At 31.8% G+C, this 24922-nt stretch overlaps 4 protein-coding genes across 5 annotated transcripts; 2 read left to right on the top strand and 2 right to left on the bottom strand.

Moving 5' to 3' along the window:
• Window positions 1–8: 8 nt before the first annotated feature.
• LOC100181883 (AP-3 complex subunit beta-1-like) lies at window positions 9–21757 on the bottom strand. The gene is made up of 24 exons (XM_002131135.2): window positions 21619–21757; window positions 21332–21407; window positions 20895–21065; window positions 20509–20669; window positions 20082–20148; window positions 19450–19632; window positions 19015–19176; window positions 18413–18565; window positions 9924–10058; window positions 9330–9462; window positions 8103–8212; window positions 7709–7885; window positions 6704–6896; window positions 6376–6494; window positions 5732–5888; window positions 5398–5535; window positions 4119–4247; window positions 3629–3815; window positions 3098–3203; window positions 2144–2186; window positions 1564–1648; window positions 1194–1291; window positions 723–855; window positions 9–338 (listed from the first exon to the last, which is right to left on the bottom strand). Exons 1-24 carry the CDS (start codon window positions 21708–21710, stop codon window positions 185–187), a joined length of 3162 nt encoding a protein of 1053 aa, XP_002131171.1. The 5' UTR covers window positions 21711–21757; the 3' UTR covers window positions 9–184.
• Window positions 10193–14364, top strand: LOC113474217. 2 transcript variants are annotated; one of them, XM_026834391.1, is made up of 8 exons: window positions 10193–10870; window positions 10934–11050; window positions 11347–11551; window positions 11772–11951; window positions 12301–12941; window positions 12996–13115; window positions 13470–13755; window positions 13944–14364. In XM_026834391.1, the coding sequence occupies exons 5-8, from the start codon at window positions 12924–12926 to the stop codon at window positions 14120–14122; spliced, it is 603 nt and encodes a 200-aa protein (XP_026690192.1). In that variant the 5' UTR covers window positions 10193–10870; window positions 10934–11050; window positions 11347–11551; window positions 11772–11951; window positions 12301–12923; the 3' UTR covers window positions 14123–14364. The 2 variants fall into 2 exon arrangements, with proteins under 2 accessions (XP_026690192.1, XP_026690191.1); XM_026834390.1 differs by lacking the exons at window positions 12996–13115; window positions 13470–13755; window positions 13944–14364 and having other exon boundaries at window positions 12301–12872.
• Window positions 15621–17539, top strand: LOC100187459. Its single transcript, XM_002131267.4, has 3 exons — window positions 15621–15838; window positions 16157–16436; window positions 17208–17539. Exons 1-3 carry the CDS (start codon window positions 15686–15688, stop codon window positions 17387–17389), a joined length of 615 nt encoding a protein of 204 aa, XP_002131303.1. The 5' UTR covers window positions 15621–15685; the 3' UTR covers window positions 17390–17539.
• LOC100177223 (endoplasmic reticulum-Golgi intermediate compartment protein 2) lies at window positions 21756–24645 on the bottom strand (the record flags this gene model as incomplete). The annotated part of the gene is given in 5 exon segments (XM_002131121.3): window positions 21756–22651; window positions 23037–23254; window positions 23546–23751; window positions 24013–24151; window positions 24514–24645. Coding segments are annotated over 5 exon segments (1126 nt in total), but the record flags the coding sequence as incomplete, so codon positions are not given.
• Window positions 24646–24922: the final 277 nt, after the last annotated feature.

Here is a 24922-nt window from a genome sequence, read left to right as displayed (position 1 = left end):
ACAACTTGTACATTCATAACTGTATTGGCATTATTAATATTTTAAGTACATTAGTTACAACAAGCATAAACCACAAGATACAAAAAAACAGACCAATAGTTCATACACTTTACTACAATTAATATACTTTACTACTTAGCAGTCTGTACATTGCACAATTTTTTATGATTTTTTCGGAAAATTTTCAAATTTTTGATAAAATTTCTTTCAGTTGTTTGAACACCATTGAGCCAATAACCATCTTCTCACAATTAACACAAAGTTTTGAATCATTTTGTTCACCAAGCTCAACAGAAACAAGTAATATGGACCCACCGTGAGCAGTTCTACCTGCAAACCTAAATGCAAAAGATAATATTATTAATAACTTTTGTTTGTCTCTGCGATTACGGTAGCGAAGATTGAAAATTTAAAACAAAAAATACCGGATTATTAAAACATAAGCTATGTTAAGTTAATAAATAAACAAAAAATAAATAAATACTGCATAATGGTAGGTGAACAAAATGCGCAAAGATTTTTGTTTTTAAAAATAAACACTTTTTTAAAATTAAATCAAACTTTTAATTGAAATATAAAGATTAGTAAAACAATACATAGTGATTACTGCCATAAAATACATTTCATTTTTTTAAATTTAAATTAATATTTTTTTAGAGCATTTTATAACTGAAACGGTCTATTAATTAATTAACAGTCCGTAATTTAGCAACCATACACACCTGTAAACATTGTTTTGTGTTGAAGGCACCAAACATACATTGACGACTTCTTGAACCTTTTTACTTATCATTGGTTGATTTGATTCAGGAATATTTAACTTACATTTATTTTCATTCATACCAGTTAGTAAACCTGAAACAGATGGGAAGAAACTATTAATTTAAACAGTTTTTTTGTAGGTAACCGAATATATGGCAGTATTACTTTCTAAGACACATGTCAAAAATAAATATTTGTTTAAAATAATACTAAAGTCTGGTGTGTCAAACATTTAAAAAATTTAAAAATTTCTGCATTATAAATGCCACAGTGTATGTGGCGTGGTAACACTTAGAATCTGGTAACACTTAGAATCTGTGATTGTTTCATAATTCTTTGAATGTTCTTTGCTTACAACCAAATGGGACAAGAAAATAGAATAAAAACGTGTCCCATCTTCCCCCATCCTACTATAACAACACTAATCTTACCGTGGTGTTTCATAAACTCAGTTTGAGGCATAGCAGCAGGTTTAACAAGCTCTCCCACTGGTATTTTAACATTGACATTAAATTTCCTATTCTCAGTGCTGTAGAGAAAAATGTAATTATAAAATTGCTGAAAAATACTTTGCATCATCAATCACTTGGAAAGTTACAAACACTGTAGCTTTCAAGCTGGCATGTGGTTTATGAAACAGAAACCCGTGTTATGATGACTGTCGTTTTTTGGATCAGGAAAAACAACAAGTTACATTCATTCAACTGTCTTGCCTAACACATACACTATCAATGGCATTAAGCTTGATGGTGTATGTGTTGGTAAACTGAGTATCCTGTTTTCCGATAACAACTTACTCACCAAAGATCAAATACTAATGGTTGGGTGGTATCACAGAAATCTACACCCATTGTAGATGTTGTGGTGGCTCCAGGTTCAAGGACATCTGTTCCAAATCATATTAGAATTAACTTATAAAATAACTTATAATGGTTAACACTACTAATGGTTAACGCTACTAATGGTTAACGCTACTAATGGTTGTAATTATGATGCACAGGAACTGTATACTTAGACCATAGGGTAGCATAGGAATTAAAATGATGATTTTTTTGGGCAGACATTGGTATAGTACTATGGGCAAAGATGGGACACCTTTAGCAAATAATATCCAAACATCCGGATCGTGTTGTAAACAATTAACAACGGTCTAACGAGTCGTGAGGATATGGGTTTAGAATTCATTAAGAGTTCTTTGTTTACTACCAGTTGTGACGAGAAAATAGTATGAAATGGTGTCCCATCTTCCCCCACCCTACTATATATAAGTACACACTCTATAAGTATGTTTTTGGCAAGTTATAATATGGATGTCCTCTTCTACACCAGGTACACATGATGTATTTATACACCTCATGCTCACTGTGAAATTTGATCTTACCTATTACATCAAAGTCATGAACTTTTAAACCAGCTTGCAGTTTCTGAAACACAAATACATATATTATAAAACACATAAATATTTAAACAATAACATAAAAGCCACTTTAATACTGCTTTATTATGACTAAGCATCATGCAAAGCTTCTGCATTATGACAAAGCAAAATTTCCAAAATCCTAAATTTAAATCAAAAATTAAATTTTATAAATTTGCAATTCTATATTTTACAAATTTTGTTTTTGCAAAAAAATGCCACAATATGGTTCTATTTTATCTAAAATTAAAAAAACACCCTGCATACTGAAAGCATGAACAGCTAAAGCAACTATTTTCACATGATACAAAACACTGAAGCGTTTGTTACTTACATCCAAATACTGGACAAGAGAGATGAAATATAAGTTAGTGTGTGTTAGAAGTAATCACACACACACACACACATACACCAATAATTAATAGGTTAACGTGTAACACATATTTATAATTATTTTAAGTAAAACATGTTGTGTTTGACATAAGAGCGGTGTTGTTGTTCTTATGACTTATTGCCAAAGAGATATATTGTACCTCACATAAGTGAAATAGTGTAATTTTATAAAATACATGTCCACTGTCAAGTTATAACTAATATACTCTTCATACATTATACCAAATGTAATATGTACAAGCACAATGTAAAGTTGAAACATGAATATCTAAGAATAGTAGGGTGGGGGAAGATGAGACACCTTTAGCACATAATATCCAAATATCCTGATATTGTTTTAAATATTAACAACGGTCTACGAAAATTGCAAGGATACAGTTTTATAATTCTTTGAATGTCCTTTGTTCACTACCAAATGGGAGGAGAAAATAGAATAAAAGGCGTACCATCTTCCCCCTACCCTCCTACACCACACACACACACATATATTACAGTTTAACGTAATCTTAGTAAACATATTCTTACCTTATCACCCATATGAATATTATTAATAGGTTTATCCCCAGTATTAGTAATTTCCACTTCCACAGAAATCATCTTATCACTATATACACATGGTGTGCGCGGGTATCTGGGAAAAGTAAACTTTTAGTTTAATAGATATATAGTTACAAATTATTTAAACAATTCTTCTAGTTTATATTTGCGTACAGACATTTTAACAATCTATAGTCCAAACGTCGGCACGTAAATACATGCCAGAAATGCTCTATTTCAGTTTACACGAGTTATTAAAACGCTAAGTAATAATATATTACGTGTTTTTCCCATCTAATCACTTCTTGTATGTCTTTTTATATGTAAAAAAAACTTGATTTATATTTACTCTTTATATGTACAAAAATGGCAGAAATTTAGTGAAACTCTGTGATGTTTGTTGCTCTCTAATGGTACAAAAATAGAATAAATTATTAAAACCCTTTGATTTAAACAGCTTTTGATCTCTCCCCCCCCTAATTTTTGCCTTTAACCGCTTAAAACACACAACCCACTTACCGGTATTTAGCAGCCATTCCACCCCCAGTAACTCGATGCAACAACTCGTACGACTTCCCGTTAAATGTTCCCGACATCTCGGACACATTACCTCCCAATGATAATCCTTGAAGATCGGATGCGAGCATCGGAGCAAGGAGTCCTCCATTAGAGGGAGTCTTGGATGGGGACACAGTGGGAGGAGAGACTGCAAAGAAGAAGATCATATTGTGTTTTATAGGTAAAAAACAATTTTATTAAAACTTTGTGTCTTATAGGAAGAAAAGGTTTTATATAAAAAATTCTGGGTAAAAGTTTTATATGAAAATTCTGAAGAATGCTTATTCGAGTATTCTGTTACTTCTGCTACCAAGCATAATGTAAAACTTTCTTTTTTGGCTTTTACAGTATATAAAACAGGTATTTCATTCCATCTTGCAAAATATGTGTCACAAAAAAATCACAAAAAAGAAAAAACTTGTACAAAATTTTATCTCTAGTTCTAACTCACAATCATCAAGATCTAGGAGGTTAATGATGTCTTTCTTCTTTGTTTGTTTCCTCTGTGGTTTCTCATCCTCTGAGCTTGACTCCTCATCTGATGAAGAAGAGTCACTGTCATCCGATGTTGCATCAGATCCTAAAGATGTTGTTTATATTAACTTTGATATATTTTATATATATGTATATGGATATATTTATATTAATTTTCATATATTATATTCATTTTGAGTTTCAATCATAAAAATGTAAAATCATGAGTTTTTTTCATTATATTCCTAATTCCCATTAATTTATACATTATATTCATTAACTGCATACAGCTACGTTTCTTGCTAATTTGAATATTTTGCATATTTTACCTAATTTTTACATTTTAGCCAACAATTACAAACACTAAAGCCTAGACTACACTACACCATTATGTATAATATAAGACGTTTTTTAAACCTTTAAATATACTCAAGGTCAAGGTACTTTCTAGTAAGTTTATTTTGCATATTCTGCTTTCTACTTTGCATATTTCAGCGTATTATGAAATAAAAGCCCATAAGAAGCAAACAAAACAACAGCAAAAACTGTCCACAAAAGAAATTAAAATTCAAAGTATTTTAATCGCAACACACAAGGTACTTTCCAACATGCAAATTCCACAGTTTAATTGACTTTCGTAATCTGTTTCTATTTTCAGACTCAGTTCTAACTCCTTAGGCCGCGTGGCTAAGCGCGTAATAGCAAGAAACATGACCACGCAGCAATATACACTGTTGTTGTATTTATATTTGCGCGATTGCATTTATATATAACTTTAAATAAGGTTCATTGGAGTTACACATGCTGTAGTGTGGCCGTGGAATTTTCAGTTATTTTTGTGTAGAATGAAACTTATGACCACCGAGTAAGCATTGGCTTGTCACAGTGGTTATTATGACGCTGTGTAAGATTACGGATCATTTTATTTAAAGAAAAAAGTACATGATGATGATATCTGTGACTGGAGATTTTTAGGATTATTTGAGGCTTACAAACAATATATGTCAAAGAATTTAATTTTACCTTAAAATACATTTTTATATTAATTTTTTATATAATAGAGAAGTCATTTTATTTAATTTTATGTAGAACCTAAAAACCTAAACAGAGCGGAAATTTACCAAAACCTTATTTTAAAATATACAATTGATTTTAAAATGATACTATTACTAATATATGAGAACAGCCTGTACATTTAAATAAACAAATTATAGTTATATAAACCCCTAAAAAAATTCATCACTCAAAAAACTTACCGCTGTCGGATGCTTTCTTCATAACAGTAGTTGTAGATTTTTTCTTCCTGTTAACTTTATCCGAATCACTAACTCTTGGATCAGGTCCTTCTGTTTCTTGACTGCTGCTTTCACTTATCGAAGATTCAGAATCAGAATCTGAAATTTATTAAATATTTTCAACATTTTTCACAAAATATGAAAATTTAAATATTTTTACAAAACAAAAACTCGAAAGATTTAAACATATTAACAAAGTTATGTAAAGAAAATAAATAGTAATTTTTTTCTTTAAAAAACTATTTTTTTAAGTTTTATATATAAAGTTTAGATTTATCAAATAAGTTTTATCAACCTGAATCCTCTGTTCCTGATGAAGAAGATGAACTTCCGCTTCCTTCCTCCTCGCTCTCACTGGAGTCCTCATCAGAGTAAAACGATTTCTTCTTCATTGGTTTGCTCCGTGTAGTCTTCCCTCCTCTCCTCTTATTATCACTAACCACCTCCATGATCTGTGAGGATCAAGTTTAAATTTGGAACCTCATGCTCACTGCCAAGCTATTTTTTCAGTTGTTAGGAACATTGGTGTCATCTTATACACCAGACATACATGGTGTATCCACACACCTTACGCTCACTGTCAGGTTATAACATAGGTGTCTTCTCATATACCAAACGCACATGGCGAATTCATATATTAGTGTTTTCTTCTATACTTCAAAAACACTGTCCAGGTACAACATGGTTGTTTTTTATATAGCAGTCACAAGTAGCACATAATATGTTCCAACGCAGAAACACCTTATGCTCACTGTGAAATTATATCATATGGGTCTTTTTATACACCTCATATCCACTGATAATTTAACCACGGATGTTTGCTTATATAGTAGACACACATGGGCACAATGCAAGAGACACACATACTGACAAACTGCAGTCCACCTTTTACCGCCGGTAATAAACACATTTAATCTACAAAATTAACCGTTCATTCACCTCCACAGTTCTGACTGAAGGATCCGGTTGAACTTGTGGGAAATCTGGCAACTTCTGGTAACCATTAGCTTCAGCATTAATAGTGTGCGATAAAGAACCAAGTTGATATGCATCTCTTCCTATAGTGGTGGGGGGGAATATGAAAATATCCAGTGGTTAGGTTCAGAATTCCGGGGCAGGGTTTAAAACAGTTTTTTTTGGCTAATAATGATTCATTTTATGATCATTTTTCAAAAATAAATTTGTTTCAAAAATCCTTTTTAATAAAAATTAAAAAATTATAGAACAAATCAATTCTATACAAAAAATAAATGCTTTAGACAATTACCTTTAAATGGTGATTCTAACACAGGTGCAGGTTTGGGTGCAAGAAGAATCTTCTTTGCATGTTTATGTATTTGCCCCCCACCCATATCAGATGATGGCATTATCAAGTGGCGAATGAAACGACAGCGATCACGAATGTCGTAACTTTGGTCGTATTTACCAAGTTGTAAAGCGTATTGAGCTAACAACTTTGTCTGGAAAATTAAATTTATAAACTTGTTTTTTGGAAGAAATAAAAAAATAAATAAATCATATAATATGAAATAATAAATAAATCATATAATAATATATGCGTTTGTGGTAATAAACCAACAACCTAGCCCTTCTGCTGTTGAGGGCAACAGGGCTAATGCATACAATAAAGAATAGAATTAAGCATTTGTACAGTAGGCTATATCTGGCATACATTATAATACAGTAGGACCTCACCCATATAGAATATATAAGCAAAAGCAATGCATTTAATTTACAGTAAAATGTTATAGGCGGTTCCATAAACAGACACCATCCTTTTTTGGGTTAAATGTATTTATAACAGAATTTGTTTAGCTACACCCTTTTAAACAAAATAGTCACAAATTCAAAACAAAAATTGCCTAAAGGTGCAGCCTTTCCATTACAGGGCAAAATATATTTTTTCAGATTTAACCATGGACACACCTTATGCAAACAATAAACAATATTTATTTACAAATAAGCAAATATATCCACAAATCTGTGCAATGTGTAATTTCTTTTTTAAGATTTAACCTACATACACACATAATATAGCACGCCTAAGATATAATATAAGGCAGATGTAAACTTTATATATTTACAAATAAATCTTATATTCAGACATCTCTACATATAAAGACAACCGAAATCAGATGTCAAATTGTTGGTTAGCAAAATTCTTGTAGGAACAGCCAAAGTACAAGTATAACATGCCTGAGCCTGACAGCAACAGTATATAAATATACAGCACGCCAATAACATATAGATATAAAAAAATAAAATGTAAGACCTGCTTTTGGTTTGTAATAAAGAGTTTCGCAGCGAGGTTAATTATCTGGAGTTTCACGATGTCTTGCTGTGAAGGGAAATGTTTGACAGCTTTTCTTAAAACATCTGGAGCAATCTTGGGAACAAATTCACTGTATTCCCCAATCAACCATAAAATGCTTGCTCTTGCCATGGGCACCTGTGTAGGATGAAAAACGCAATTATCACAATATTCTAAACACTTTTAGAGGTTCCAGCTCAGTGGTAACACATAGCAACAACAAAAGAAACACATATTTTTATTATAAAAAAACACCAACAAATTTTTACATTTTTTACACAATTCAAATATTTGGGAAAATTACCAAAATAATTGGTTAGAATTGGTACAGCAACAAATTAAATTTTAACTTTACCTGAATATTATCGAGCAGTCTTGCCATATGTTTTATGATGTCACAATGTTGAGAGGGGTTCATTTGTAGAAGCTTCTTAATAACAACGACACTTTCAGCGACTACTGCTTCTGTGGAAACATACCATGATTATGTAAGTTGTATGTAACAGGTTTTTAAACCTAAACTGCAGCGTATCTTTATCTTTTTACACCAGACAAACAAAGTATATTCATACTCCTCATGCTCACTGTCATGTTATAATTTTGGTGTCTTCTTATACACCAGGCACACATAGTGTATTCATACACCTCATGCTCACTGTCATAGATTTATTAGTTTTATTACCATCAAATTTTACTTTTACACATATGATGGTTATTTATTCTTTAATAAAATGTTGTTTTCAATTACAAGTAGTTATTGGCTGACATTGGCATAGGTCAACTATTATAGTGTTTTCCGTTAGTAATCCATTTCATAAAAAATATCAATAACCCACTTTGTGTTTATTTATGCTTTAATTACACAGCTATTAGGTATGTGGCTATGGTAATGTAAGTGTACTACAATAGACCTTACACTTACAATAAATTAACAACTTAATAGTATGGTAATTACAAACCAAGCATTGACGACATTGCTACTATTTGTTTAGATTCAACATACCACATTAATGTGTATATTACCATGAGTATGAAGCAATAAGATACATAATTATTACATTGAGTAACTCCACCCATTCCATTATATGTACAAACCTTAAATAAATATTAAATTGCTTCGTTTAAATTACTTTCCCACAATTATACGAAGTTTTATTAATACGGGACGCCATTTTCTTAGGGCTGGGTTTGATTGACAGGTGAGACTACGTATGGGACTTTAACTATCTCAAGCTAATTTTATTTTGATATTGGGATTGTAAGATAGATTATTGAGTCTGTTAAAATAATTTTAGACATTTTTTTAGGTTCCTGATATATTCAAACTTTAGGGGTAATGAACAAACTTTGGACTTAGTCTCATGTCTAATACATCAATAAGACAATAACAATCTCATATCTAACAGTTTGTTGAGTGTTGCGCCCATGGTCACATTTGAACTTTCTTCTTATCACATGTACATATATTTTACATATAAATATTGGTCATGCTTACACATATTTTACACCAATATACACAGTCGCACTTAAACTCATGTAAATATATCCACACTACCAAGTACTAGTTGTCTCATTAACTTACCATCTCTGTTTGATAGCAGGCTAACCAAGCCAGCCAAACAAGTATCTGTAACCTCAGTTATATTTGTGGCACATCTTGCAATGGCTTGAATGGCATGAGCAACAAATTGCTTGTCAGAACTTCGAACATAAGTCTGGTAATATAGATTTAAATCAATTGAAAGGGGCACCAACGAAAAAATGAAACTTTAAATATGAACAGAGATGCTCAGATGTGATCTAAATGCACTATCAAAATTTAAAAAAAAAATCAATACATAAATTTTAATTTTACGTTGGTATGCTTTTTTAATTACAATTTAATAAATACTTTCGGGTAAGTTTTGCAACATGATCCTTACATCACATAATATCAATGTCTCATGTCAGTCTATGAGTCAGACAACGTGGGATGTAGATTCTGTTACTTCACTATTAAACATAAAATGAGTTAATTAAATATATTCTGTTACTTTTGCTACCAGGCATAATACAAAAAAATTGTAACTGCTCATCGGATATAAAAAACGTGGTGTATTTTTTTGGAAATATACTATGTTTTTCATACCAGATGAGTCGTTAAAAGTTTATTTAATATAGGATGTAGCCAGCGTACCTGGAATTCCCTGAGAATGACTGAAATATTCGATTCCGTCGCGAGATTTGTAAGAACTTCAAGTTTAAGAACTCTAATATGGGTTGGATCGGTCGATCTCACGTAGAAACTTTTCAAGAAACTTTCAAATATTCCCTGAATAAAAAGGAAAAAAATTAATAACTTGACTGACAGTTTGTAATTTTAGAAGTATTACCGCACTTTTGAACATTTTTCTTTATAAAAAAACGGGAAATACGTAAAAATTTAATAAACAAAGTGTATTTTTTAATGTATTACTGCTTTTTACCATATTTTGTTTATTTTATTTTTGTTTTTTTATTTAAAAAATGTTTAATTGTTGTATGAGGTATTAGGGTTTATTATTTTAATTTCCTACAATTTCTCATAACATTTATCCCAGTATCGATTAAATTGTTTTCCTTCAATATAAAAGAATATTCGCATTAAATATTTTAGCAATATAAGTTTGATTGGCATTTGACCGAGTGGTGATTTGGGCAACCAATTATTAATCACTTTGCTGGAAATATCTGCAGACAGTAGGAAGTTGGACACCAACCCAAAAATTACGATTAAAGCAGATTTTAAGGCTGCTAATCTACCAGTCACCGATATGTTTGACGCAGGGCAGGGAAACTGGGAAGGATCATTATATAATCCTAATATCCTGATCAAACTAGAGTGCGTAATTAGCCCGTGTTTCGCTGGAAAATTGACCGTAACGTAGAAATTTAATTGCAGGTGTAAGAGAGCTTAATTATCGCTTATTATAAACTTCCCAACTGCAACACTGAATTAAATGGTGGACGCTTTATTGAAGGGACGGAACACCGGTGAAAACATTGATAGAAGTAACAGATAGTGGATGCTTAGGTAAAGAAATGTTACTTATGCAAAGCAGCATGAGTATATTAGGCCATGGAACTGGTAGAGGAATTATAAAGGTTAGTAGCATTAGGGTAAAGTGTTCAACGAAATTTTAGGTTATTTAGAGCTTGTTTTTATAGATATGGTTCATAGCTTCAATACTTTCTATGTGGCAACCTGCACATTGTGTGGTGCATTCAGCACTTTCACTGAATGCTTACGCTTCGAAGATATTTTCAAGAACTGACAGATATCAGGTATAATGGTTGAATGCATCAACTTTCGCTTCACTGCTAATTTCATTTTGTTTGTTGTTTTATTTGATTTAATCATCGCTACTGTATTCTGTATGTTTTTTTTTAATTTGCATGTTTTTGTAGGAAATATTAATATTACAACTTCTATTGCTGTTTTTGCAACTTTCACAAAAAAATATTTTTTAATTTTATTCTTATGCATTTGGCGTATACAGGGTCTAGCAATCGTGAATATGATTTTCCGATAAAAAAATCTTCAACGCTAATTATATTGTATTAAAATGTTTAACTTTCAGAATACAACAGCTGGACTAAGCACCCAGGCTTGCAGGGATGGATACATGTCGTTAAGGTCTTGCTATCTTGCCAATCAAGACACAGCTACACTGAATAGTCTATCCAGCCAATACCTTACACAAGCTTATCATGGGTATAGGCCTCAAGTACAGGAACGAGAAGTGCCTTTAGTGCTCTCCCCATTTTTCCCATCACTATACTCAGGTAAAGGGCATATTCTTAGAATTAAGGGTGCATGGAATTTTTTTTTTTCACAATCATCTGGACAACGTACACGGGGTGATTAAACCACCAAGTTTTTATGTAATAGAACTTTAACAATTTGTTTTTAACAACTTCTTTTGAAAAAATTTAGTACAGTAATAAAATATATATAACTTTAACCATGGTAGAATTAACCATTAAATAAGTTTCCCCATTTTAGCAAGTAGCAAGCGAAGAAGGCGTCGTTATTTGAATGAAAACCTCCACGAAAGAAGAGAGCGTTCAATCACAAGTGTTTCAAGTGGAAATCCTTGTGTGAACAAAGTATCAAAAAAGATCACGATATTTTATGGAATTGACAGCATTAGTGGGCAAGTGGTGGAACTACTGCAAGACCCAGGTTGGAAATGCTGGTATTTAATGTAGTTTGGCAAATAACAATCACTTAAATGTTCAGTCTTCCTCATACAACAAAATTGTATATTTCAATTCTATAAAGGTTTTAGCTTAAATCCATTGCCCCCTAAAAAACACATAATAAAAAAACATTGAGCTTTAAGCTAAGAACATACACAATAAAGCAAGAACAGCATTAATAAAACGTTCAAGGTATTTTTCAAAACCCAAACACATCTTAAATGCAAACAAATTTAAACTATTAATGCATATATGCATTATAGGACTATTTCTTTCATTTTAAACTGCATAACTAACTAATAACTAATGTTTCCTTTTTCCATTTTTTTTAGAACAACACCTCTACCAAACATTCTATGTATTTGAATGCTCAAGGTCCTTCTTTTTAAACTTTTTATGTGAAACACAATATGTTGAATTCCTGGCTGCAGTATATGTTGGACCCAACTTTGAAGTTGCTATGAGACAAATCAAGATTCCAACCCATTGCTCATTAAGTGTGGGAAGGGGCATTTTTCTACTACTAAATAACTAAAAACTGGTCGAAATTTAAATCGCATGTACAAGTATTTGTGTTGCTCTTTGTATAACCTAGATAAATTTTGTTTTCATATCACATATTATAATTATTGTCACATGGGAATTACATTCTTTTCTTATTGACAATACTGTATTACGCATATTTCATTGGTTTATTGTACAATTTGAACAAAACGTGTTTCAGGCTAGGGTTTTTTAACCTAAAACTTTAACCTGTAGCACCATTTATTTGTGTTGGCGTTTTATGACTTTATTTTCACATACATAAACCTGACCCAATTTAAAAATTCCAGTATATGTGATTCCACAAACTTCTGTTTAATCTGTACTTGTATATATTAAACTTGTTTCTTTTTTTGAACAGTAGCAGTGTAGGAATTTATGTAGGGAAATTGATTTTGCACAAAAAGAAACCATGCAAGAAAACATGAAGGTATATTTGTACTAATAACCTTACATAATATATTAAAATATAATTTTATCCCAGGTTTTTATAATGACCATCACACTATGCATATGTATGGAGTATACAACTGGAACAATCATCTCTCAAATGACAACTGCAGATTACAACTATAGACTGCAATACAAACTCAATCGAATTAAAGTAAATATGATCTACATATGTGAACTTAACTGTGGTAGCATTAGTATACTAAAATATATTAAAAACAAAAATATTTATTTTTTTTCCTATTAAATTTAATAAAACACTTTAAAACTATAAAACTCTAAGTATTTGACTCTTTACACGATTTAAAACTTAATATAGGAATACACCTAAACTGCTCAGAAAATAACAGTCCCATTAATGCGAAAAAATACCAATTACGGCCATTATGATCCCATTTTTTCATAAATGAAATTATTTAATTTTTAAAAAAGGTTTCCATTCAGAGCAGATGGCTCTTGTTTTTGTGTACTAAGTAAGCCATGGTTTAACCAATTCTTTTAATCCCAGCCTGGCTACCTGAACCTCACCAGCTGTGGTTCAATGCTAAATCTCAGGTCATGCCAGCTTGCACTATACGATCAAGAAAAAGTCCGAGACTTGGCAGCGAACTACATCACAAGAACACAATTTTCTGCAGTCCAGAGGAAAAGAAGAGCAATGCGAGAGACAAGAAAGAGAGTTAAAAGAGAAATTCCAGGAAATCCATGCAGATCTGGTGTAGGAGTCGAACAGACAGTTATTTATGCCACAGATTTTGAAACAGGAAACATAGTTGAACTACTACATGATCCAGGTTTGTTTAAATCTTTCTAATAGCTTGATTTCTTTATATTTCTACTAACGTTTTTATTACATTGTATAGTAGAGTGGGAAAGATGGGACACCTTTTCATTCTATTTTCTCATACCATTTAGTAGTAAACAAACATTCAAAAAATTTTAAAACCGTATCCTCACATTACTTATTTTACTTTTACCACAGTGAACCACGTGTATCAAACATTCTACATCTATGATTGTCAAATTTTCAACTGGTTATCTTTCCTCTGCCAACTACAAGATATTGAGTTCAAAGCAACCGTGTTTACCGGGGTAAACTTCGAAGTAGAAGTAAGGAAAGTAAAGTTTCCAACAACTTGTGCTTTGAGGGTGGAATGGTAAAACAATTTTACAAACTGCAAGAGGTTCTTAAACTTAGTCCAATCATGCACCACTGTTTGACTTAGTTCAGTGATCTTGTATATATAAACTATCTATCAAAAATCTTGGCATACGTTGTGATATGTTATGCTTTGCTTCAAGTCACATAATTTCTGTTCAACTTCAGTTGTTAATTTTGAACAGCTTTGTATTTTAATTTCAGCGTAGCCTGTCAAAAACCGTAACAAAAAGTGTAAAATTTAATGACATATTTTATTTAATTTCTGTCAACTTAAGTTCCTGATTTTAGACACTTTCGTTACATTACAAGTTACAGCATAGTCTGCCAAAAACCTGTGTTAAATTTAACACACATAGAGTGTGAAAGTTCATGCTTTGCTTTAATCAATTTGATTTCTATTTAATTTTTCCATGTTACTAATATAAAACACCCTTGTATATTCAGCATAGTCTGTAGTGCAAAACTAAAATGTTAAAACGTTTTCCAAATTTCCAAGTTATGTATAAAAATACATTTGTGCAGTGTGTGAAAGGGCATGACCGAACATTCTTTCAGTTTAAAAAAAAACATTACTCTTTACTGCCAAATACAGATCATATAACAAACGATTGGTACTGATACATTAAAATATATATTTAACCACAAGCTTGTGAGAAAATTATTCTAAATATAGCAGAGAGACATATTGACAATCAAGACCGCTGCGTCTTTAATTCTTATAAGATGACAGTTTACAAGAAATTAAATATATAAACATAGACTTTTAAGCCTATAATTTATGGCTGATTAAGCAACTGACACGCCTAGCTTGAACGTAACGGTGCCTTTCGTACCAACGTTATGTAATTGGAGATTAAAAATTTTGCGATTGCAACATCAGTCTGAATCATAGGGGCAATTAAAGTATTAACAAAAATTAATACTGCGGTTCCATATACTGTATTTCCGGGTCCACTATATAAAACACACAGTGTGAAAGTTCATGACCTAGGATGCTAGACAACAGTGCATCATCATAATGATAATTTGTGAATACGTCATCTGTTAATTAGTTGCGCAAACGGGACAATTATCGCCCAAAGAGAAAGACGTGTTACGAAATTTCACTAAATCGACAAGTATTTCGAAAATGGCCCCAGGATACCGCGTTATGGTATAAAAGCCCACTCAAAAGTTAAAATGACAGACTAAACATTGAGAGTAGTCGGCAATTGTACGAAGGCATGGGGATTAAGAGAATACTATGCAAAGTTGCGTTGCAATGTAGAGCATAAGAAATGCGCATTTAGGGTCACAACTCACAACAGTTATAGTTAATGTAGAATACGGAAACATGTATGGTATATAAATAAGTATGATATAAATTAAAAGTACATGGTAGATAAAATATCTTTTTGATCAATTTTTTAATAGATTGAATGAATATATATATATATATTAGTTGCTGTTTAATATTATAATAAAAAATTACATTACAGTAAAACTTGTTTAAGAATGTTTAAAATTAAACAAAAGTTATACTTTTTTAGATTTATCTTTAGATTTAAAGATAAACTAAGAAAATGTTTAAAGAACAAATTGCTATGTTAATTGTGATGCTAAGTATGAGATATACTGTGGGGCAAACCAGTATTTGGAGATTCAACAACAACAACAACAACGACTATAACGTAACACGTTTAAATTTGTGGCAACGTTTTATACCAGAACAACTGGTAAAAATAACTTAATTTTTTTTTTAACAATACAATTAAAAGTAATGATTTTTAAAATTGCACTTTTGGGAAGAAAATGCAAGTTTTATTGTAACTATAGTTTATATGCCATAGTCTGAGACTTTTATCACAGCGGTGAGCCAGCGCAACATCGATAAAAATATAATGGATTTAATTATTCTTGGAAGAGCAATTTTAAAACTTTGTCTAAAGAAAAAATGCAGAATAATAAATCTGTTATTTTTGTAACAGGATACAAAATAAAAAAATTTACAATATTTTTTCCTAAGATTTTGTTTTATTTTTATCAAATTTTAGGCAGTGCCACTGAACAGAATCCGATGTCGTTCACCATTTTTCCGACATTTACGCACGTGTAGTATGCTAAACAACCCACTACAAGCTAGAAGCCTTTCAAGAATCACAAAACCTTATTTATGTCAAACGCGAGACAGGTGGACAACCAACAACATCCCAGCTCACTCGATAGGAAAGAGATCAATCAACCTTTGTACTGGTGGTGTAAGCAAGAGAGTGATCACACTTGCACAAGAAGCAGCAAGACCTTCAGTGACAAGAGAACTAATACATGATCCCAGTAAGTTATACTGAATTTTTTCGAATATTTTTTAAATACGAACAAACAGAAATTATCAGTAAAACGACACTCGTTAATACCCTTTTACAAAGAAGATAGGTGGATAAATTTTAGGTAAAAAAAAACAAATTTATAGTGGTATGTAAGTTGATTGATTGAAACTGTAAAAATAACTGCCCACAGTGGTCAGTTGGATAGTAACATTACATTCAAATTTAATAACATGTGCCTCTTTTATCTCAATTTCTTTTAAAATTTAAAACACTTTTGCAAACAAGACCTATGAAACAAACGATACAAATCTAGACGCAAAGTGTACACACATACTGCAGTGTGGTTAAACCACGCATATATGGCCGAACATTGGCTTTTGTTAAACCACGCACCTTTATGCTAATAAGAAACAAATTAAAATGCAAAATTTTAATTGCTCTTTGTTCAAGTTCATAATTTATGCAAATTTTAGAACTTAATTGCAAATTTCCCATTAATAAGATTTTTGTATTAAACTTCCTAATGCGAATGTGTGGATAATTATCAGATGCTATTTAAATATAAGGATATAAGAAAATATAAGATATGGTAAAGTGATAACAACTTGTTTTAAATACAAGAAAATATCCAAAATTCCAACTTATACTGAATAAAAAGGTAATATAAGAATGAAGTTGTATGCTTCATGTACCATAAATCCACAATGTGGTCACATATAAAAAAGTAGTTATATAATTTACTTAAGAACAGAAGACAATGATCATTTTATATTTTCAGCCGAACACCTTTATCAAACAATGCTTGTTGAACATTGTGAACCAAATTTTGGACCTGTCAGCGGGCTTTACTGTAGGATGCATAAAATCGCATTCAAGGCAGCAGTGTGGTCAGAAGACCCAAATTCTGACGCAATAGAAGTTCTAGATGTCACAACAAATGCATACTGCGCGCTTGCGTGACGATAATGATGATGAACTTTTAATGGAAAACTGATGACGCCCGCCATGGGATTGCTTTTGTTTTTCGTAATTAACTTATATTGTTGTGTATATTGCGTAATTTGAGCGTAAATGTTGAAAATAAAATTCCCAATTTGCGTCAGCATTGTACGCTTGATTAATAACATTGATTCCTAATTGGAAAGTAATGTGAAACAGACGTCTATAGGATATCCATTTAAAACTAATTAAAATAAAGGTTTTCAACATAGGAAATCACCCATATATGGACATTTGAACATACTACTACAGTACTGATGTAATATCAAACTAACATTCACTTTAATAAATGATGCACAAGTTTCAGTATATTAGGAAACAATCTATTTAAAGATGCAATGGGTATAATACTACTCTGGTGATTGGTAATGAAATACTACCTGAAGTAAAAGCCACAAATGACCAAGCATAGCTGATACTTTACATACAACCCTTAATCTTAGGTTTTTAATGTTTGCTGGTTGCCAAGATATTTAAAAGATTACAACTAATTTAAGAGTTGTTAAAATTTCAAAGGTTAATTTCAAATAAATAAAATTCTATTGTCTCATTTTCTACGTTACAGTTTCATAAGAATGTTTTAATTAGGAATCATTTAGGAAAATTTTATAAGTGGTTTTGGTTTCGGATTATTTTGCTGTAGAGGGGTTATTTTGGAAACCCATTACAGAATTAAATAGAGTAACACTAGTTTATCAAAACACATCAAATGCTAATGAAGAGAAACCTTATAATCAGTGTACGGAAAGACCTTAAAAAAATAAACATTTCTAAATGTTAAACTCAAAAGCGGTATCGTTTTCGAGTTATCGTAACTTATATTTTCCCAATCATGAAGCATTTATCACCTCACTGGTGCAAATATATTAACTTGAAAATGGGAATATTTTGAAATGTAAAAAATAGAAATTTAAATTCCAAACCCCATTTAATCTTTACAATATACAGTTATTTACTACACTGATAAACCCATGCAGTACTCACCCTTCTCATAAGAGTCATGGAAGCAATATTCTGCAACACAACTGCTTGGACTTCTCTTCTAGATCGTAGCAGACGCACAAGTGCCTTGGCAACCGTGGATACCTCCTGTCTTGGTGCAAGGTGGTAATACAACTGTGCTACTGCCATAACAACCTAAACAACAAAAATAAATTAATGTAATGGTCCTATATTTTTGTGACCAATTAATTTTAAAAAAAACATACCAACTTTTACAGCAATAAGAAGTAATGTAATGACACGTTAAACGAGTTTTTGAAACCATAATATTTGAAAGGCTAAACACTCAATAATTGCATGGCCTTATTGTTTGACTGAATATAACTTATTTAGCCTTACATGGTGGGACAAGGACAGTTCTAATAACATAAGTCTTCTGTTTCATACACCTCGTTTTTATATAGTAATAAAGAAATATTGTAGTATACAAACATTTTGGAAAACATGGAATTGCTTTTTATTTTATGTAATCTACCACGATTTTTGAAGAGATAAATAAAAAAATATTTAAAAATTTAATGAAACATTATGTTATGTTGTGAAACAATTAAAACAAAAAATGTGGTTAAGCATGCAACACTCACAGCTGAGTTTCGGCTTTGCAAAAGAGGTTTGGAACTTTTCAACAGGAGTCTATGATCAGGGTCCATGATGTAAACAGGTTTCTTCTCTTTCTTCTCATCTTCACTTTCATCACTATCCTCTTCCTCCTCATAGAAGGGTTGCTCTTCATCAACACCTGTGTCCTGGAGGACGAATGATAATTAGAAGGAAAATTAAAGTGTAAAACACAAAGGGGTATTTGGTGAACGCAAACTAATAAGTCTACCAACAGAATATAAACGCAACCCATATTTCCCCACCCCTGCTTTATATTCATGTTTTAAACCAGAAGTTACTTCTTTTTTATTGCATTTTTTCACTCCTACAGTAAAGCTATATTTTACGCCAGAACTTACACATTAATAACTATATTTCTCCATCGCTGCTTTAAACACATGTTTTATTTAAAAACTTACATATTGATTTGGATCGGTGAACTGAGTCCTTGCGTATCTAGTGAGCATTGACAAGATTGCTATTTGTCCCCATTCATCTACATCTACTAGTAGATTACATAACTTGCGGAAATGTCTGTGTACAAGATCCACCCTCTCAGGGCATACAGCCTGGTAAGCCATCACCACACTGCCTGCCACTAACTGTGGAATGTAAAGTAGGGTTTAGGGAAGCATAATTAATACAAACTTTGGAATTTTATGATTTTTATATTTTTTAGAAAAACTTTGGTAAACTTCTAAATCCTCAATTTCACACAGGTGTTATGTTAGGAAAGCATTTAGAAGTAGAGAAAAGTGGAGTGTTATATTTTAATTAAAGGTTGTAAGTTTGAAATTAATTACTCATACGAGTATTATATATATATATATAGGCACTTTTAAAAAATGTATTTTAGGCAAATCAAAATTTGATATTTATAAATACTAATCCAATAATCAATAAATATTGCCAACGTGCAAATTAAGCAAATTCCTTGGATAAAATAACTTCACATTCACATGATTTCCTGCTTAAAATAGAAGAACACACAGTTAAAGTTTAATCCTGTATTTAATGTGGATTAAGTTGAACGAGATTAATTCCAACTTACAGTAGTTCGATCACTCAAAAGTTTATCAATAATTTCAATCAAGTTCTCTTTCTGGTCAGGATCCAAACTGAAAAAAGGTAATAAACATTAGGTTAAATTGAGTGATGTTGTTATTATGGTAGTTTTACACAATGGGTTTATATGTCCAAAAGCATGTTGCAACACATTAGAGTTCACCCTTATAAATAGTGGTACAAACTGAAAATGATGAAAACAGGACTCAAACACTATATAAAAGGGGCATAATAACAAAAAATGCAAATTTGTAAATGAATAGAGATGCTCAAATGTAATCTAATGGTACCAGCATAGTTTAAAAAACTAAAACAGATTCTGAAATCTCTATCCATATCCACATTTTGATTTTTCGATGGCATTTTTAACAAAAAATATACAGTATAGTAATATAGTACAGAGAACAAATTACCTGTATAGTTTAGGTATAGCATGAGCTGCAGTCTTCCTTACAAATGGAGACATATCAGTCATCCCATCTTTTATAGCTAGCATCATTATGGGGACAATGATTGGAACACGAATGCTGGAGAGAACTCGTAATGCACTTGCTCGAATCAGTTGGTTTTGCTCCTGTTGTGTATATAATTAAAGGATGGTTAGTACTGTTTCACATGTTAGCTTACTGATACAAAATGAATTAAATATATATATGGTGTATTTACTATTTATGCTGCTTATGCTCCCTGTTGAGTAATCATACAGAGTCTTATACACTAAATACCTTGTTTCACACACTTTACATCAAACAAATATTGCTAATAAAGGGATAAAACGATAAATAATACAATATTTTACTTTCAATCCACGTTGAAAGGTTGATATTGAAAGCAGAGCGAGATCTTGTTGTTCTTCTGCATATCTCTCCAAATAAACATAAACAAGCTTCTTCACTTCAATGTTCTTACACGCCACGTTCTTGACAACAGCAGGAAAGAGAGAGGAAGCATTTTTTCCTTTTGCGATCATCTGTTAAGTGAGTTAGATAAAAATGTGCAGATGCAAGGATATTGCATTGTCCAAACAAAACTTATCCAATTAAGTGGCATCATGGCAAACACTATGAGTTTAAAATGGTAAAATTCATGATATTTTCATATATTACTAAGGACAGTTTTTTGATGAAATTTTGGAATTGTAGACATGTTGAATAAACCTAAATAATTGTTTACTACAAGCTTCAACTGACATGTGTGGTACATGAGAAATAAACATCATTGTGATGTCATACTCACCCCTATAATTCTCTTCATTGCTTCAAGTTTAAGAAAATCTTTATTTTGATCCAACATATTTTTCAAGTCATCGTACCTGGAAAAAAAATACAAATAAAACTACTGTTGTTATAATATATTTTGTTATACAAATAATAAATATATATATATATAGTTTCCAAAAACTTGAATTGACAGTGTTAGCATAACAATGGCGAAAATATATTTTTGTGGATATAGCTAAAATATATATACTGTATATATATATTAATATTATACAGCCAAAGACTTTTGTTTTGAAAATTTACTTTTTGTAGTTGACGTTAAATAACCCGCCACTCGAGGGATCGGCGCTCCTTTCATCACCAGCTCCACCTGGTGACTGATTGTTGTACGACATTTTTACGAAAAATTAAATTCCCAAAAAATGAGCCTAACCCTAAACCTGGGTAAAGAAACAAAGTTGGTGTTATACAGTAGAAGAATTGCTCTAATTTGGCACCTTTGGCAAAATAAAACGAAAAGTGATGCCAAACATAGAAATAAAATAAACATAAGATGTTTTGTATCGCATTAGTAAAAAGTTTGTGGTCATCACTCAGTAATGAAAGATATACTTGAATAACATAATATCAGAATTCTAATGTTTTGGGTGAAAATAAAAGATGGCAATATACATGCAGAATGAGGATTTAAGGTGGCCTTTTTTTATCTTAACCACCATGGTGCAATTCACATATCACTGACAGTTTTGCAATTGAGAATACAAATATTAAACACACGAATGAAAAAATCTCTAGCAGCATCTGACAAATTAAAACGTAAATATTCTCCCAAAATACATGGCGCAATCGGAAAAATGGGTAAAATAAAATAAAAAGCGTACAGTGGGTGGGGTAAGAATAAGGGTTCACGTATTATTATCAAGGCTTACAGTTTGAAATGGGGACTCTGGCTCAGGTATTTCTTTTAAGCTAACAGTAGGCATTGGTTTTTCTGCAGCAGGTGGATTAGTAATTAATTTACTTGATTCACTCTGCTTAGTAAATCCAGGCAGGCAGCCTAGCAGGGCATTCAATACATGAGAAGTAGCGAAAATTCCTCCAACTATAGAACATAGTCTTACAAGCAGGCGATAAAACGGCATTTTCTGTTCAGTTATCATAACAGAAAGTGGTGAGAAATTGTATTTGAAAAATACACCAGGTTGTCCATGGCTACCACTGGCATGGTCCAATGCACGAGATTGTTCAGACACTGAGAACTGAAAAGTATCGGTCGTTATTCGACGAGAATTTATCTTCGTGGAGACGACATCCAAGTAATATTGAAAAATATAACCTGGAATGTAAATGTGACTGATTAGATTAGGCATTACATAATGCTTGGTCACTTACTCCAATCTACTTTTGGTTACTCAAGTAGAAATACTGCTAATTAACCTAATTTCCATCAGGTTCCAGGCTACCATTTTGGGTATATATGAAGTCGTTGGACACTTTTATGGCAATTGCCACAAACAACTCAATAGCTTCTTATGAATTTTAAAATTGACAGCCATACATTAATATATGAAATACCAATGAAAGTTACAAATTTGGTAACGCCGAAGCAGGGGTGGAGTGTAAGAAAAAACACCTTATTTATACAAAGCCTGTCCTCCGCCACGAGAAGATAAACAAAAAAAATAAAAAATTTACAATGAATGAATTATCCTTCAACATACTTTCAGATGATGTAACTCTTTCATCTCCATCCAAAGCATTGATGAAACCAGTCTTCATGTTTCCAAATGAAAAATGGTCAATTCTATGCGAGAAATTATATGGGATGGGTGAAAACATCATGGAAAGATGGGCGTGACCACCAAACATCTGGATTGGCTTACCAGCTACTATATGGAAGTTGCCTGCAACTTTATTTAACGGAAGATTCCCATAAAACCTAAAAATAGAGAATAAAATTAGGTTAAAATTGTCAAGGCTAAGTATCATACAATAAGAAGTGGATATACATGTAAAATTATTAATATTACTACAAAACAAATGAAAATCTTAAAATTTGTGTAACTTTATTTTTATACCGAACAAAAACATTGGTGAATTTTGGTTTGAGTTAGGCTACCTATGTTTTTAACTAATTTTCAGGACTTTTACCCAATGAAACATTTAACTTGATTTAAGAGAGACAAACAAGCTTAGATTTCCAATATAAATAAACCAGATCACAACTAACCTACAAGCATCCATTTTTATCCCTACATTATCCAACTTTCTGTTTTTAAACATCAAGTTTGGGTTAAAGTTTGACTGTAAAGTTATTTCACTCATTTTCTTTCCATTCTCAGGTGTAAGTAGTTCTTCTTTCATTCTAAGCAGAGCTTTCCTTTGAGCAGCTGCAGTGTTTGATTGCCGGAAAAATGTAAGCTCCTCATACACCTCCTGAATACAAAGTATCATTAGTGTAACATTACACTACTTTGTTTTAAGGGCAATACATTTGTTATTAAAGGGAAATAAATATTCTTGATCGTCTCGTATATATAATATGTTAGTGTCACATTACACTATACTATTTAGCTTAAAGTGAGATAAATGTGTCATCAAACGCCAACCCATTTTTTCAAAAAGCTTCCTGATACATTTTCCAATATATATAAACCATTTAAACTTGTTTTAGAATGTTTAAAACAGCTAAATTACATTTTCAAACACAGTAGCTTGCCCAGTAACATCTAAAACATCTGCTCCAATCAAAGTACAAGGTGTAGCAACTGTGATGTCAAAATTAAGCCAAACTTTTGAATCAAAATCAACATCAACTTGGTAATCGTAACGAAACCTGTAGGAAATAAAAATATTAAGAATAACTTTACTTTGTCTCTTCGATTAAAGTAGTGTAGGTTTAGAAATACTTCAAAAAAATACCAGGATATAGCGACAAAACAAGTTGGTAAATCTCGCTTACAATTGGCTTGGTATTTGCATTATAGCTTTGTGTTGGCTTGCTAATGATATTATTGATTTGGTAACTGTATTATATGGATAGTATCAATAATTGGCATTTTGGTCAACTTGTGCCTGTGAATATATACACAGAGTAGCAAACAGGAAAAACAATAATATTTGTAAACAGTACAGGTTATTCTAATTTAACAGAAAGCTAGATAAAAAGCAATTTTACAATAGAAACATTTTACTCACGTGACGTTAAAGTAATATATGATTTCAGAAAGCACAAGAAAAGTAATTACTGCTGTTGTAATCAACGTAATTGTACCGCCTCTTGTGCTCGTCTCAATGCAAAGTTCAGGTACTTTTGGAAACGCGTCCAAGCTTTTGACGTTTGACAAAGATTTTACTGACGGTCCACGATATCTTAGCATCTTGCAAACTGCGGTTAAACAAGCTAAACTTTAAATATTGATCGCTGTACTTGACATAACTTCAGTACACTACACCATAGTCCACGTACAAATACTAGGAGCAGCGCCGTCTAACGGCTGAAGTCACGCGTAACATTAACTTTAATAGATTCTGCAGTTTGTGACCACCGTTGTTTAAGCAACTTTAAGGTATACGAGCATTCCCTCTAAAATTCGCGGGTGGAATC

The sequence above is a fragment of the Ciona intestinalis genome, chromosome 4 (assembly GCF_000224145.3).
Source record: "Ciona intestinalis chromosome 4, KH, whole genome shotgun sequence".
Classification (NCBI taxonomy): domain Eukaryota; kingdom Metazoa; phylum Chordata; class Ascidiacea; order Phlebobranchia; family Cionidae; genus Ciona; species Ciona intestinalis.
The sequence above is the reverse complement of the archived record's forward strand: the minus strand, read 5'-3'. Positions and strand labels throughout refer to the sequence as shown.

Coding starts and splice junctions, on each gene's coding strand:
- LOC100181883 (XM_002131135.2), bottom strand. CDS start 21,710: ATGTCGTACAACAATCAGTCACCAGGTGGAGCTGGTGATGAAAGGAGC. Junction 4,248..5,397: donor GAAGAAAGCATCCGACAGCG/GTAAGTTTTTTG, acceptor CAACATCTTTAG/GATCTGATGCAACATCGGAT. Junction 856..1,193: donor TGAGTTTATGAAACACCACG/GTAAGATTAGTG, acceptor CATCTGTTTCAG/GTTTACTAACTGGTATGAAT.
- LOC113474217 (XM_026834390.1), top strand. CDS start 10,808: ATGTTACTTATGCAAAGCAGCATGAGTATATTAGGCCATGGAACTGGT. Junction 10,871..10,933: donor CTGGTAGAGGAATTATAAAG/GTTAGTAGCATT, acceptor TTGTTTTTATAG/ATATGGTTCATAGCTTCAAT. Junction 11,552..11,771: donor TTTCCCATCACTATACTCAG/GTAAAGGGCATA, acceptor TCCCCATTTTAG/CAAGTAGCAAGCGAAGAAGG.
- LOC100187459 (XM_002131267.4), top strand. CDS start 15,686: ATGTTTAAAGAACAAATTGCTATGTTAATTGTGATGCTAAGTATGAGA. Junction 15,839..16,156: donor GTTTTATACCAGAACAACTG/GTAAAAATAACT, acceptor ATCAAATTTTAG/GCAGTGCCACTGAACAGAAT. Junction 16,437..17,207: donor AGAACTAATACATGATCCCA/GTAAGTTATACT, acceptor TTATATTTTCAG/CCGAACACCTTTATCAAACA.